This window comes from Chiloscyllium punctatum, chromosome 6 (genome assembly GCF_047496795.1).
Source record: "Chiloscyllium punctatum isolate Juve2018m chromosome 6, sChiPun1.3, whole genome shotgun sequence".
NCBI classification, from domain to species: Eukaryota; Metazoa; Chordata; class Chondrichthyes; order Orectolobiformes; family Hemiscylliidae; genus Chiloscyllium; species Chiloscyllium punctatum.
In genome coordinates this window covers 23,188,408-23,202,359 of record NC_092744.1, presented here as the reverse complement: position 1 = coordinate 23,202,359, position 13,952 = coordinate 23,188,408, and the positions used below count along the sequence as shown (strand labels likewise).

Here is a 13,952-nt window from a genome sequence, read left to right as displayed (position 1 = left end):
TGATATCAAAGTCCCATGATTCCATCTGCCTTACCTGTAAGACATCCTACATTGAAATAAATGCAGTTTAATTCTTCCGAGTTTTCTTATTCTCTGACTTGCTCTTGCCTGTCTTTTCTAATTAACTTGTTCTTTTTAAATTCAGAACCATCCTCATCTGTCTTTCTATTCTCACTACTACTTAGAATCCAACCCCTAACATACACACACTCTCCTTCTCTAATAGTTTAATGGCTCCCAAATAGCACTGGCAAATCTCCCTGCCAGGATGTTGCTCCCCTTCGAGTTCAGGTGGAACCCATCTCTTTTGAACAGTTCTTTTCTACCCCAGAAAAAAATCCCAATTAACCAAAAATCTGAATCCTTGCCCATTGCACCATCTCCTCAACCACTTAATTTATCTGTTCTATATTCTTATTTCTACTTTCACTAGCTATGATTCAGGTAAACATTTATAACTACAGTGTTTTCTGGTTCATCTCTAAGTTGTGTACCAGAATATTTCAGTAACAGCAATGTAAACTGACACTTAGGTTTAGCTTAAGATCTCACCAAGGTCTCTTTATGTATCTCAGATGTAATGCAATTATTTATTTAGCAATATGTAACAAACACATTCTGTTTATGAAGGGCCAAGTTTACCTTCTACTCATGATGCTCTTTGGGCATCCGTCACATTTTGCATATGTAACATCGGCTGATAGTAATTAGAAGGACTGGAGGCAGTGAATCTACCCAAGACACCTTAGATGGTTTCTATGGGATCCAACACTAACAATAAGTGGGACTTCACCTTGTCATGAGCCTGCTAGAGCATGGTCATGTCATATGACACTGCATCATTTCCTGTAATGACATATAGAGAGCCTCATTTACCTATAATGGTTACCCCTTATATTCCATGCTGCATTGCCAAAGGGCCATCTTTCAGGTAAGGCATTAAACTGGGGCCCTGTTTTCTCAAACAGATAGAACAAATGCCTTGGTAATATGCTCTGTTCTCCTTGGTGCCTGAAACAACATTTGTCGCTCAAACGACTTCGCTAACGTAGATTTTAATTGCTCATCATCAAATTGCTGTTTGTGGGAGCTTGCTGTGCACTTATTGGCTTCCATATTTCCCATGGTACAACAGTACCTACTCTTGAAAAAGTTCTTCATTTGCTGTAAAATGTTCTGCCATGTTCCAAGGTTATTATCAGGTGCAAGTTGCTTCTTCCGAAAAGCATTAACACTTGACATTGTGTCAGTAACTGTAGAACGCAGGAGTGTTGACAGTTAATTCATAATTGCAGACCAGTGGGAGATCTATTGCAAAATGTAATTTTGGCTTGTGTCAGTGACTTGGATTACAGCACTATCCCCGTCAGTAATGCCATCCAAGCTGATGGGAGATATCACCTTCGAGGAATGTCCTTGAACATTAAAAGGAAATCAATCTTGTTGCATGATTATTTTTGGGACATTGGTAACACTGACATTCCAGCATTTATCACATATTCTGAATTAGTCTCAGACTAAGAGTTAAAGCACATTGTCAAATTCAGTAGAGCTGGTAGGCTTCCTCAATCTTCCTTCTCAAAATGATTAATGGTGAATTTGAAGAAAAGCGTACTTAGATAACCTGAATTACGATCACAACTTCCCTGTTAGCAAACCGTGGGGCTCTTCATTCAGCAGTCGCACCATCCCAACATGAGAGATCATCCTGGATCTGTGAAGATTATATGCACAGGGTCGCAGTAGCTGAAGGACTTTGTGATCTTGTTGATTTGTTGAGCAATCATGAGGGCTTTGTAGCCTCCTCCTGTCCTGTTTTCTCTGCTCTTAAAATCTCAGGCAATTGAAATTTCCTCTCTAAATCTCTCCAGCTGATGCACCAGTGAACTGAAACATGAAACTGCACAAAGCAGTTTTATGTGACATCAGGAAAGTAAGTTACAACAATAAGAATTTTTGACAGACCAGGACAACAACAAAAAGAACCTCACCACTAACTACTGTATACAGACAGGAAACAATCAATAATAGCTTGTTCTCATCATTGAAGTAGATGTTTAATGTCTTCAGCTAGTGAAAAGGAGTGATCCCAGGGGTGTGTTGAGTGTGTGGGGGAGTGTTGTGCGTCAGACCCTGTCCCATCTGCAGGTCCTACTTTCAGCTTGCATGGAAAACTGCATCTGTCCTCAACACTCACCCAGCTCTCAGCTGTGACTCCATGTGTCTGCTTATGCAGACTGTATTCACAAGCCAGTAACTGGATTGATTCACAGGTCAAACGAGGTGAGGGCAATTTGTGAACTGGTGTCCATGTTCGACCTCTGACCACCCTTCCTCAAGAGCGCAAAATAACATTACCTTGATCAATGCTGCAGAAAAAATGGCCCTGTTACAGATTTTCTGAGGATTGAGATCAATGATCTTCCAGAATTCCTCTGAACTTACTTTTGGAGCATAGCACCATGTGGTCTCTAGTGTAGTGTAGAAGCCATAATGTTCCTCAACACAAGGTGCTGCATATCATCCATTGCAGCCCACCAGATCTTCAGTTTTTATGACTCATCAAAACACTGAGAATAGATATAAAAGACTAGGAGAGTAGGGCTGGCCTTGTGCAATCCATCTCCTCAGAAATGAACTCGAAGACTATCTACAGTCCTGGTCTCCTCATCAACAGTAGGCTGTCAATGCCTTGGAGATATTTTAGAAAATGCTTGCTAGATTGATAGCTAGAATGAGCGGGTTATCTTACAAGGATCAATTGGACAGACAGGGCTTGTTTCCACTGAAGTTCTTTTCATGACTGATGCTCAGTAACAGCAGTGTGTATCATCTACAAACCCACAGTCACTCCAACCCACAAGGACAGCAGATATATGGAAACATCATCACCTGCAAGTTCTCCTCCAAGCCACTCACCATCCTGACTTGGAAATGTATCACCATTCCTTCAGTACCGGCCTTAGGATGCTGTACTGCAAGATTAAATTTAGATATATTCAAGAAGGCAAACTTGTTCTAGCGCCTCAAAACTCGAGATGCACAGTCACTGACATCTGTAGACGGCAATGAATATTTCAACCGGGGCAACAGCAAAGAAAACCTATTCAATTGATAATTTTGAAGCAGCCAATGATTTGTACCAATGATTTCCAGGAAAAGAAACAAAGTTTGGGCTTGATGAGAATGCTGATCGATAATGTGACCTGTGCAATTTTGCTGCAAACATCTCATTCCATAATATCTCCCATTGATGTTCTGGAGTGTGGCATAAATGATGGGATGGACTCTGGGTTAAATGGCCTGTTCCACATACTCTGTAAGTTCTATGTAATTGTATTCCTGTGTTCCCCATCTGTTTATCTATCTTCACGTTAAATATGTCAATGTAATTTGTCTCGAATGTTGTTTATGAAAACAAGCTCTACATTCTCATGAATCTTTAGCGAAAGACATTTCTTCTGAGTTCCTTAATGGATTTAAGCCTCCTCTCCTTCAGTATGGTGTTTTGAAGATGTGGATGTACTTTAAGAGAGTTAAAAGCAGCTGAACTACCGATCATAGAGTCATAGAGACATAGAGATGTACAGCATGGAAGCAGACACTTCGGTCCAACCCGTCCATGCTGACAAGATATCCCAACCCAATCTAGTCCCACCTGCCAGCACCTGGCCCATATCCCTCCAAACCCTTCCTATTCATATACCCATCCAAATGACTCTAAAATGTTGCAATTGTACCAGCCTCCACCATGTCCTCTGGCAGCCCCATAAACGTACCACCCTCTGCGTGAAAAAGTTGCCCCTTAGGTCTCTTTTATATCTTTCCCCTCTCACCCTAAACCTATGCCCTCTAGTTCTGGACTCCCCGACCCCAGGGAAAAGACTTTGTACGTTTATCCTATCCATGCCCCTCATAATTTTGTAAACCTCTATAAGGTCACCCCTCAGTCTCCGACGCTGCAGGGAAAACAGCCCCAGCCTGTTCAACTTCTCCCCATAGCTCAAATCCTCCAACCCTGGCAACATGCTTGTAAATCTTTTCTGAACCCTTTCAAGTTTCACAACATCTTTCCAATAGGAAGGAGACCAGAATTGCATGCAATATTCCAACAGTGGCCTAACCAATGTCCTGTACAGCCGCAACATGACCTCCCAAATCCTGTACTCAGTACTCTGACCAATAAAGGAAAGCATACCAAACGCCTTCTTCACTATCCTATCTACCTGCGACTCCACTTTTCAAGGAGCTATGAACCTGCACTCCAAGGTCTCTTTGTTCAGCAACACTCCCTAGGACCTTACCATTAAGTGTATAAGATTTGCTTTCCCAAAACGCAGCACCTCGCATTTATCTGAATTAAACTCCATCTGCCACTCCTCAGCCCATTGGCCCATCTGGTCCAGATCCTGTAATCTGAGGTAACTCTCTTTGCTGTCCACTACACCTCCAATTTTGGTGTCACCTGCAAACTTACTAACTGTACCTCTTATGATCACATCCAAATCATTTATGTAAATGACAAAAAGTAGAGGGCCCAGCACCGATTCTTGTGGCACTCCACTGGTCACAGGCCTCCAGTCTGAAAAACAACCCTCCACCACCACCCTCTGTCTTCTACCTTTGAACCAGTTTTGTATCCAAATGGCTAGTTCTCCCTGTATTCCATGAGATCTAATCCTGCTAATCAGTCTCCCAAGGGAAACCTTGTTGAACGCCTTACTGAAGTCCATATAGATCACATCTACTGCTCTTCCCTCATCAATCTTCTTTGTTACTTCTTCAAAAAACTCAATCAAGTTTGTGAGACATGATTTCCCATGCACAAAACCATGTTGACTATCCCTAATCAGTCCTTGCCTTTCCAAATACATGTACATCCTGTCCCTCAGGATTCCCTCCAACAACTTTCCCACCACTGAGGTCAGGCTCACTGGTCTATAGTTCCCTGGCTTGTCTTTACCACCCTTCTTAAACAGTGGCACCACATTTGCCAACATCCAGTCTTCCAGCACCTCACCTGTGACTATCAATGATGCAAATATCTCAGCAAGAGGCCCAGCAATCACTTCTCTAGCTTCCCACAGAGTTCTCAGGTACACCTGATCAGGTCCTGGGGATTTATCCACCTTTAACTGTTTCAAGACATCCAGCACTTCCTCCTCTGTAATCTGGGCATTTTGCAAGATGTCCCCATCTATTTCCCTACAGTCTAGATCTTCCATATAATTTTCCACAGCACCAAGTGTTCTCAATAAGGCAACAGTGTATGTAACACTGGAACAACTCGATTAGGTCATTGCCTGGAGACAAAAAAACTCAAATTCAAATTCGGCCAATCAGTTTAAATTATACCTCGAAAAATGTCAAACTCCAATCCAGTTTGAATTGAGTATATTGACAATCTTAAAACCAATGACACAATCCGAAGCTTTGAGGGTATAAGACTGGGGAAAATTGAACAGTTGAGAGGAGAATTGCCAAGTCCTAGCATGTAACAGGCTGCTTGAAAAATACCTCTCTTAAAAGTACCTTTTTGATCAGTCACCTGTGACACAGAAATTCCTAACAAGGAGAAAAGAAGACACAGGAAGATCCAAAGACAAGAACCTACAGCTGCCTGGTTTTGAGATAAGAAATGTGGTTTTGTAAATCTTCATTGGGTATTTTATCAGGCGAATATTATAGAAGGAAAGCTAAAAGATAGGTTAGTGGAAGAAATTGTAAATAGTGGTTAGTTAATTATTCCTTTGTTATTCTTTAAGAAATAAAGTTGTTAATTTTTATTTTAAATAGTTCTTGGCCACTCAAATTTTGACAGATTACTGCATGGGATAAATATTTTCTGTGTTGCTGGTTTAAATTTAGCAGGAATATTTACCCGTGTTGTAACAATGGTCTCTGATAACATGTGATAAAGTCTGTTTAATGCTGCACCCCCTTCATTATTTGGATGGCAGTAGGTAATGTCCCTGCTTCTGAACTAGAAGTTCCAGGTTTGACTCCCACTCCACACCCAAAGAAAATGCATTCATAACGGTTCCAAGCAGTTTGGGGGTCAAAATTAAATCTTCCATCACGTGCTAGTGGCAGGTGCTAAGAGTGAAGGAGATTCCTGGTCAGCCATGAGTTGGGAAGACCGTTGGATCCTCTACCACCACTGTCTACAGCTCCACAATACATCACACATGTAAATGCACATGTTACCATAGCGCCTGGGATTCTTCGAGTGAACTATAACCCACATCTGCCATCCTCATGATGAAGAAGATAAGAAAACCAGATCATTTTATGAAGAACTGGGTCAAGCCTTTGTGCCTATGATAACTGTGGATGTATACTTTAAGCCCTAGCCCAGATATAATCACTGAATATACTCTCACCTTTGATTACTCAGTAGTCATGGACTCAATTTCAACCCCAGAGATTTTAGCACATACTGAAGACTGAGTTAGCAAAGGAATGCTGCACTGTTAAATGTATCATCTTCCAACTGAGACATTAAACTGAGGCCTGTACATCCTATCAGGTGACCTTAAAAGGTTCAGAGAAATAAGACTCCTCCTCTGTGCCTTGGCCAATATTTATCACACTAAAATAGTTTGATGTCATAGTTTTTATGGGATATTGTTGTTCATAATTTAGCTGGATGTTTCCTTGCATTTCTTCGGACAAAGGCAATGCCTGTGGATGAATTTAGGCAGTCTAATGTTCCGATAGGCTCCATCTAAACATCCCTTCCTGTTGCCAATCTCCTATCAGACTTTTTGTGGGAGAGGTTGGATGGTTGTCACTTCCTGATCGTGGATGGTTCTTATTATTGAATGCACTGTTGAGAAAAAGCTGAGGCCAGTAGTCTATGTTTCTCTATTCTTATTCCTTCTGTAACTTATAATGTGGAACTGAATAGCCATTGATGCTATCCAGACATTCAATCCATTTTCTATCAGTGTTAGATAAAATATTAAAAATTGCATCTCAATGCCTTTCTTCAACTTGATACTGGAATGGAAGATCATTTGGAATATTAACTTCTCCTTATCCCAAGGAATACAAAGGACTGGAATTTAAGGTTCATTTTCTTTAATCACTGGTTAGAGTTCAGTTCTACAGAACTCAAGAAGAATATAGGGGGAATGGAGTGGATACGGGGCATAAGATTAAAGGGGGATAACTACACCTTCAGTTGCCTCCAAATCTTTAATAAGCAACGCATTATTCTTCCTTTGGATAAAATTAAACAATGGCAAGGTGCCACTGATTATTTTAAGTACAGCATTACCATGATACAATCGATCCTTATTAAGGTTCATCTGTCCCTGACAAAATGAAATGGGTTTTGTGAAGGCTCCATCATCTCAGATTTCCAACCAAGTTCTAAAGCTGAGCTCAACATTATTTTAATTTTCCATTTGAAAGATTTTTACTCAGATAAAATGCTTTGCCCGAGCTCTTAGGATCTTGAGCAGCTGTGCATGTTTGTAGCGAAAGCTTTTGTCTGGAAAAACATGATGGATGACTAAAGTAAAAGAATGTGTCAGCACTTCTTCAGACACTCCAAAGTCTAGTTCATTGCAGGTTAGATACAGACTAAAGTTTGCTGCACACTGTCACTCGACATGAATCTCCTACAGGCAGAGAATTGCAGAACCAAGGGAACAAACAATTATCCCTTTATGTCACCCTTTATCAGCAGGATAGCTACAGCATGAGGTAAAAAGTAAGTTTCCTCTACTCTTTTAAATGGAAAGTAACATTCTCTCAACTCTTTCAAACTGAAAGTAAAGTTCCCTCTACACCATCCCCATTAAACACACCCAGGGCAGGTACAACACAGAGTTAGAGACAGTGTAAAACCTCCTCCTGCACTGTCACATGAGTTATATACAAGTAGAGTTGTGTCCCATCAATTCTCTGGGGCAAATACAGAACTAGTTATGTAGATAGTAAAGTTTTTGAAACTATTATTTCAAAAATGTTCCTCAAGGCTCCATAGAACACACAAATACCACATTTGTGAGCTTGGTCCTATTGATATATAACATTGGGGTGCAATGTTCATAGTATAGGTTGTTACAAAGATGCTTTTGTGCTCAACATTGCTTGAAGAATTTTTGAATTACTGTGGAAAAAAAATAATTTATTTCAAGTTTCAGGGACATGCTTGGTGTGGTATCTTTAAAATAAGTAATTGAAAGTTCCCTGTGGACATTGAAGGTTTTTTTTAACAATGTTTACTCGAAATCATGTGACTGAAGATAATAGATTGTTTTGCTATATACCCTTCCTGGTTGTTTTTTGAACTGTGATTGGCTGGAAAAGTGTTTTGTTTTATCTGCATCAGTTAAGGGAAGAGCCTGCAATGAACAAGCCACCCAGCTGATCACTGCCATTTCTGAAAAGAAAGACCTCTGAATCAGTTCTCCTGCTCCTCAGATGCTGCCTGACCTGCTGTGCTTTTCCAGCAACACACTCTTGACTCTTTATTGAATAGGTTTTATTTTGATTATGAACCAACAATTGCTTTTATTAAGAAACCTGGTTGACAAATCTTTTTATTTAAAACCTATTAGAGATGCAGCTATTTAATTGGTCATTTTCATAACTGATAAAAGTATATTTATTTTATGTTATGACCCATGGAGTAGTGGGACTTATGCACTTCTCCAGCCTTAGTTATAACGAGGTCTATAACTATTATCATATTACTTTTACATGTTGAATACTAGACACCAGTTCAAAATTGAACAAAATAAACAGTTGATATAATTAAAAGTGGACATGAAGCTGGCGGATTACTTCAAGAACCCAGAAGTTTTGTTAAACCTGTTGAAGGGAGGCAATCTGTCAATTATTGCTGGAATTGCCCAGCATTTGGCTGCAGGCCAACACTCGCACAACTGTCTCTGAAGTGGTTTAGCTAACCATTTTGGAATGAAAAGTGAACAGTACATGCTGACTTTGCCAGCAAAGTCCACATTTTGAAGAAGTATCATGAATTTTAAAAACAATTATTGAGGCATTTGCATCTTCAAATGTTGGGTGTTACCTGATAGTTTGATTTGTCTATTTTAACTTTGTTCATTCTTAGGATATTGTTGTCAATGACAAGGTTAGCAATTAATGCCCACTCCAAGTTGTCCTTGAGAAGGTAATGGGGAGCTATGTTCTTGGACTGCTGTTGTCCTTTTGATGTAAGAAGTGCAGTTAGGAATGGAGCTACAGAACTTTGGCCCTAATGAAGATAAAGAAACAGTCAGCTAGTTTTCCAAATTGGAATGATGTGCATGATTTGGAGGTGAACTTGGAGTTGCTATGCATCTGCTGGCCTTGCTTTTCCAGCTGGTAGAGGTTTCTGCTTTTGGAGACAATGATGAAAAATGTAATTCATTACAGAATAAACAATTTTTTGGAGACAACGGTAACACACAAATAGTGAAAGTGAAAATTACCCCCCGTAAATATCTTCACTGTTTTGAAAATTAGTTCAGATGTACTGAGCTAAAGATGTACTGATCTTATTGGGTCTCACACCACAAAATATTTGCTCAAATAATTGGTCAGACTTGATGCAACTTCACCAATGTTTTAATTCACTGTTTGTTTTTGTATGTCTTTCATGATTCAATACCCGAACACTCCTACTGTTATTGATGCTGACTATGTGTATGTCTTAATTTAGGGGGAAGAAAATTATAGGGACCAGCATAAATATGAAAATTATTTTCTATTAAACAGAACTACTTGAATGCAAACTATGTTTCTAATCATTTAATAAATGGTGAACAATAGAGTAATATCAAACAGTAAGGTCCCACTGTATTATACAACACAGATGCAGAAGCAAGGTTACAATAGCAAGGAAGGGAGCCAATAAGCAGTTGGAGGTAACCAGCAAGCATCTGTTTTCCAGCTTAACCAGTAAAGACGTACAGGGACACCAGTGTGAAGACCTGATAATAATAATTATCTGGGCAGGTAGATTTTGCTTTTTCTTTGAACCAACAGAATGTTAATTCCAAGTCTTGACTGGTATCTACCATGAGTACTCACTGTAATAGGTTACCAGCAGTTATATAAAACAGATGTCTGGATTTGAATACCAGGATGGATAAATGCCAACATTATCTTGATCATCTCACCAGTTTCAGGCCATATATCATTATGATGGAATCAATTGACACGGAGTCAGTTTGGGGCAGTGCAGATAAGCTAGACCAACATTAACCTTATTGAATGCTGAAATAACATTGAGGGGCTGAATGGACCATTCCAGCTCTTATTTCATAAGTTTTTGAGAGCACCTTTCTCATTGTCATCATTACTTTCACCCTTAACATCATACTTACCACCACCTTCTTCCTCTTCCTCTTCCTCTTCCTCCTCCTCCTCATCTAACCTTCCTTACTCCTTATCAAGTCTTGAATCATTCAAAGCCCTTCAACTCCTGAATTCAAGGGCATTTGAAAGAGTGGGGGGGATTAAATAGTTTAACCATAATTAAGGGTTTGACTGGCAGAACAAGAGCATCCACTTGATTAATTTCATCAAAAGCCATAGACTGACCCATCAATGCGACCTAGAGCTTCAAGGAAGGAGGAGACAAAATACCAAAGTAAATGGAATGCCTCAAAATCACCTCATATTGGCCTTTCTAAAGCTGCACACAATCAGCTGGCACCTCCTATCTGGGGTGGACTTAACCATGTGTGTTATGACTGTGATGGGGATGGATGTGGATAGTTTTGGATAATCTAAAAATTTCTAGCAATTAATTATGCATCATAAAATCAGGTGGTGATATTATAGGCATGTTAGCATCATCGGCAGCAACCCTTATATCTGGCACCTCACCTATCTCCTTCAATATATATTGCCTCCAGTACTGGATGAAGTGTGTACCATCTACAAGATGTACTACAGAAACTCAACAAGACGTCTTCAATAGCACCTTGCAAATTTCACCTACCAACATTGAGAAGTGTCGAGACATCAGGAGAACGAGAATATCGAGTTCCCTTTCAAAACAGCTGCAGCATCTTTAACGTGGACACGCATCACTATCCCTTTATCTTCACCGACTTAAAACTTTGGATTCCCTGGTTAAGAGTCAATGGGGATACATGGATGACAGTGGTTCAATAAGAAATCGCACCAACTCCTTCTCGGGCAGCAATGAAGGGTTTTTGTCAGTGGGTGAGGTGGATTGGGGTCAGGAAAGATGGGGCCAGGCAGTATTCCAGGGTTACAAGTTTGTCAGTGCTAAAGGCAATGGTATCAGATCATTCAAATGGACTTGGCAAGTCCCCTGAGGGGATGTAGAGACAAAACAGCTGTGGGAGTTGGGAATTAGCTCATAACTGGCCCTGTCTGCATAAGACACTTTGATCAGTTTGCGTACTAATAAAACTAAACCCCTCGATTATCATACTGTAGACTGCTTTGAGGAGATTGGTAACTCCTTGCCCCTAACTAAATCTCTCCAAACTGACGTGCTGGAGACAGGGGGCGGGGAGTGTTACATAACCTTTTTCATGGAAGTTTCGAATCAGTATCCTGATTTATTTAATGGCCAATAATATCAGCTCCAGGCCTCTGCTGTACGTGTTGAGGCGGCGTCCCATGGCTCAGTGAGTGTGTGAGCTAGCATTTCGGTCAGCTCTGCAGACAGCCCCTGTTGTCCCTTTAAACTGACGCTCAGTGTTGGAGCGCCGCTGGTGCATTATAGTGCTTTCAGGAAGGACAGAGACACGGGACCCGCAGCATAACCAAAAAAAAAAGCAGCTCTCTCTCCCTGAGACTGCCAGAGATCTGCCGCCACCCAGATGGACAACAAAGGTAAGGGTTTTTTTTATTGGAGAGGTTTGCAGTTTCTGGAATGTTCGTGTTCCTGCATTATTGAAGAGAGAACACGGGGACTTACAGAAAGGAGGAGACTGCAGTATACAGTACTCACTTTCACTGTGCTGCTGTGAATCGGCTGCTGCCTGGGCTTCACTGCAGCATGAAGACAGAAAGTGGCAATCTTACTCTCAAAGACAGCAAATGTCATGCAATCTCAACGCCTAACTCTCTCTGTTTGTGTCTCTGAAGGTTGTTTTGGGGTAGAAGATCAGCGGCTAAAAGCATTTGCTGATGGAGCTGATTATTTGTATTGAGACAAAATGATTGGTCCAAGCAAGGGACCGGTTTTTGCAGGAAATTGACTTTCTGGTGAACAGGACACTTTTTTTTTGTTTTTGTAAAATCAGATCAGCATAAAGTACCGAACAGATGTGAGGTCCAGTCTGTGAGATGGCTGAATAAACAATGTGCTCCTTATCACAGTCCTTTCAACAGAGCCGCAACCCAGACTTACAGAGCTGGGCCGTTATTGTCAGTGGGGCTGTGTAAGGGTTAATTTTAAGGTTTAGGGTTTGAGCTGTCTCTTATCTGGCTTATTTTTAAGTAAATGATTTTGCTGAGCCCTTCTGGCTTGTCCCGTTTCAGTTGCTGCATAGATCACATGTAATGAATGACCAAATCCCTCTCTAGGCAAAGGTGTCTCGCCTCCCCCCCTCTCTCTTTCTCTCTCTCTGTCTCCCCCGCTCTTTGCTTCTTTCTCGTTCTTGCCTCCGCGCATTGAGTTACCCCAGCAGATCCAGTTGCAGAAGTGGAGTGGTCGCTCTGTCCCACGCTAGTGCAGCAAGTGCTGGCTGGTTAACCAGATAAACATCAGGGGGTGAGGTGTGAAAGTCTCTGAGCTGGAGCAAGCCCCTGTCCAGAATTTAGACTTGAAAAGGAGTAATGTTCTGGAAAGTTGATGCCCTGCCAGTCTCTAGAGATGCTGAAGATCATTGGTCTGTAGCAGTCTCTCAAATTGGTGATGTGAAATTCTTTTGGTTTTCCAAACTAATCTCCTTGAAAACAATAGTCATCAATGAACACAAAACAGTGTTTCAGACTCTGTTGTCAGATTGATGTCTCCAAGTACATGTTTTGCTGGTTCCAGATTATTCTGAGACTTGGCAATCGAACCGAAATGAATTGAAAGGCTGTTTAGGTAAGTTTATGGACTGTTTAATCAAGTAACGCTATATATAGTCTTTATTTGCAGCCAAGTGTTTTTAAAGGCTGTGCTGTCAATGAAGCCTGCCATTATAATAAACAATATTATTAACCTACACATTGGATCATACTATGCCTGTAAGGATCTCAAGTGAGCACAGGAGGTTATAACATAGTGTGCACATGCTTGTTCTATATTGAGGGAGCTGGGTTGGATAGGAATGCCTGGAGTGGTCAGGGCATATAGTAGAAACCAGCTCTAGGCTTATTTCCCAAATAAAGCCATGGCCTAAAGCCAGGTCTAGACTCTGATCTCTTGAGTGTAAATTTGACCAAACCAGGAGTTTTTCCAGAGGTGAGTAGAAGTTCCTGCCAAATAACGAATAGAATGGTGGCTTTCCTGAGTGTGGAGTCAAAACAGAGCAGGGCCATTCATTTCAGTCCTGCTGTGGGCAGCTGCTGGGCATTGTTTCAATTCCCTATCCAATTCCTATAGCTCGTAACCTCATCCCTGTTCAAATCCTCTTCCTACTTCTTCTGCACCCAGAAACACCACTCCCTTTCAGGTGACTGATTATTTACAAGAGCAGCTTCCTGGGAGTGGCAGATGTCTGCCATACTGGTGATGCATGACAGCTTTTGTCATGTGAGCCTTTCTGTGGCAGTCTGGGAGTAATAATTGTCACTGCCAGACTATTCCCCTATCCCCTCAATTTGGCCTCTGACCAGTTTTTGCCCTATATGATGATCAGTTGATGATCATCAGATTTGATGGTACAATGGCTAATGGAATCAATCATTTAGTTTGTGGTTTGTTATTGGACACCGACACCCAGATTAACTCATGGCTAACTGTGAATTCTAACATTTTTCCCTATGATAAATTGACGCTAAATGAAGTTATA

The 13,952-nt window shown here is 40.9% G+C and overlaps 1 protein-coding gene across 1 annotated transcript in view; it reads left to right on the top strand.

The window, feature by feature from the left end:
• The first annotated feature begins 11,707 nt into the window (after positions 1 to 11,707).
• Positions 11,708 to 13,952, top strand: part of fgf12a (fibroblast growth factor 12a) — a 327,722-nt gene continuing 325,477 nt past the window's right edge. The window contains exon 1 of the mRNA XM_072572135.1: positions 11,708 to 11,838. Coding sequence (XP_072428236.1) covers positions 11,826 to 11,838 — 13 coding nt within the window. The 5' untranslated portion in view covers positions 11,708 to 11,825. The remainder of the gene's footprint in view (positions 11,839 to 13,952) is intronic.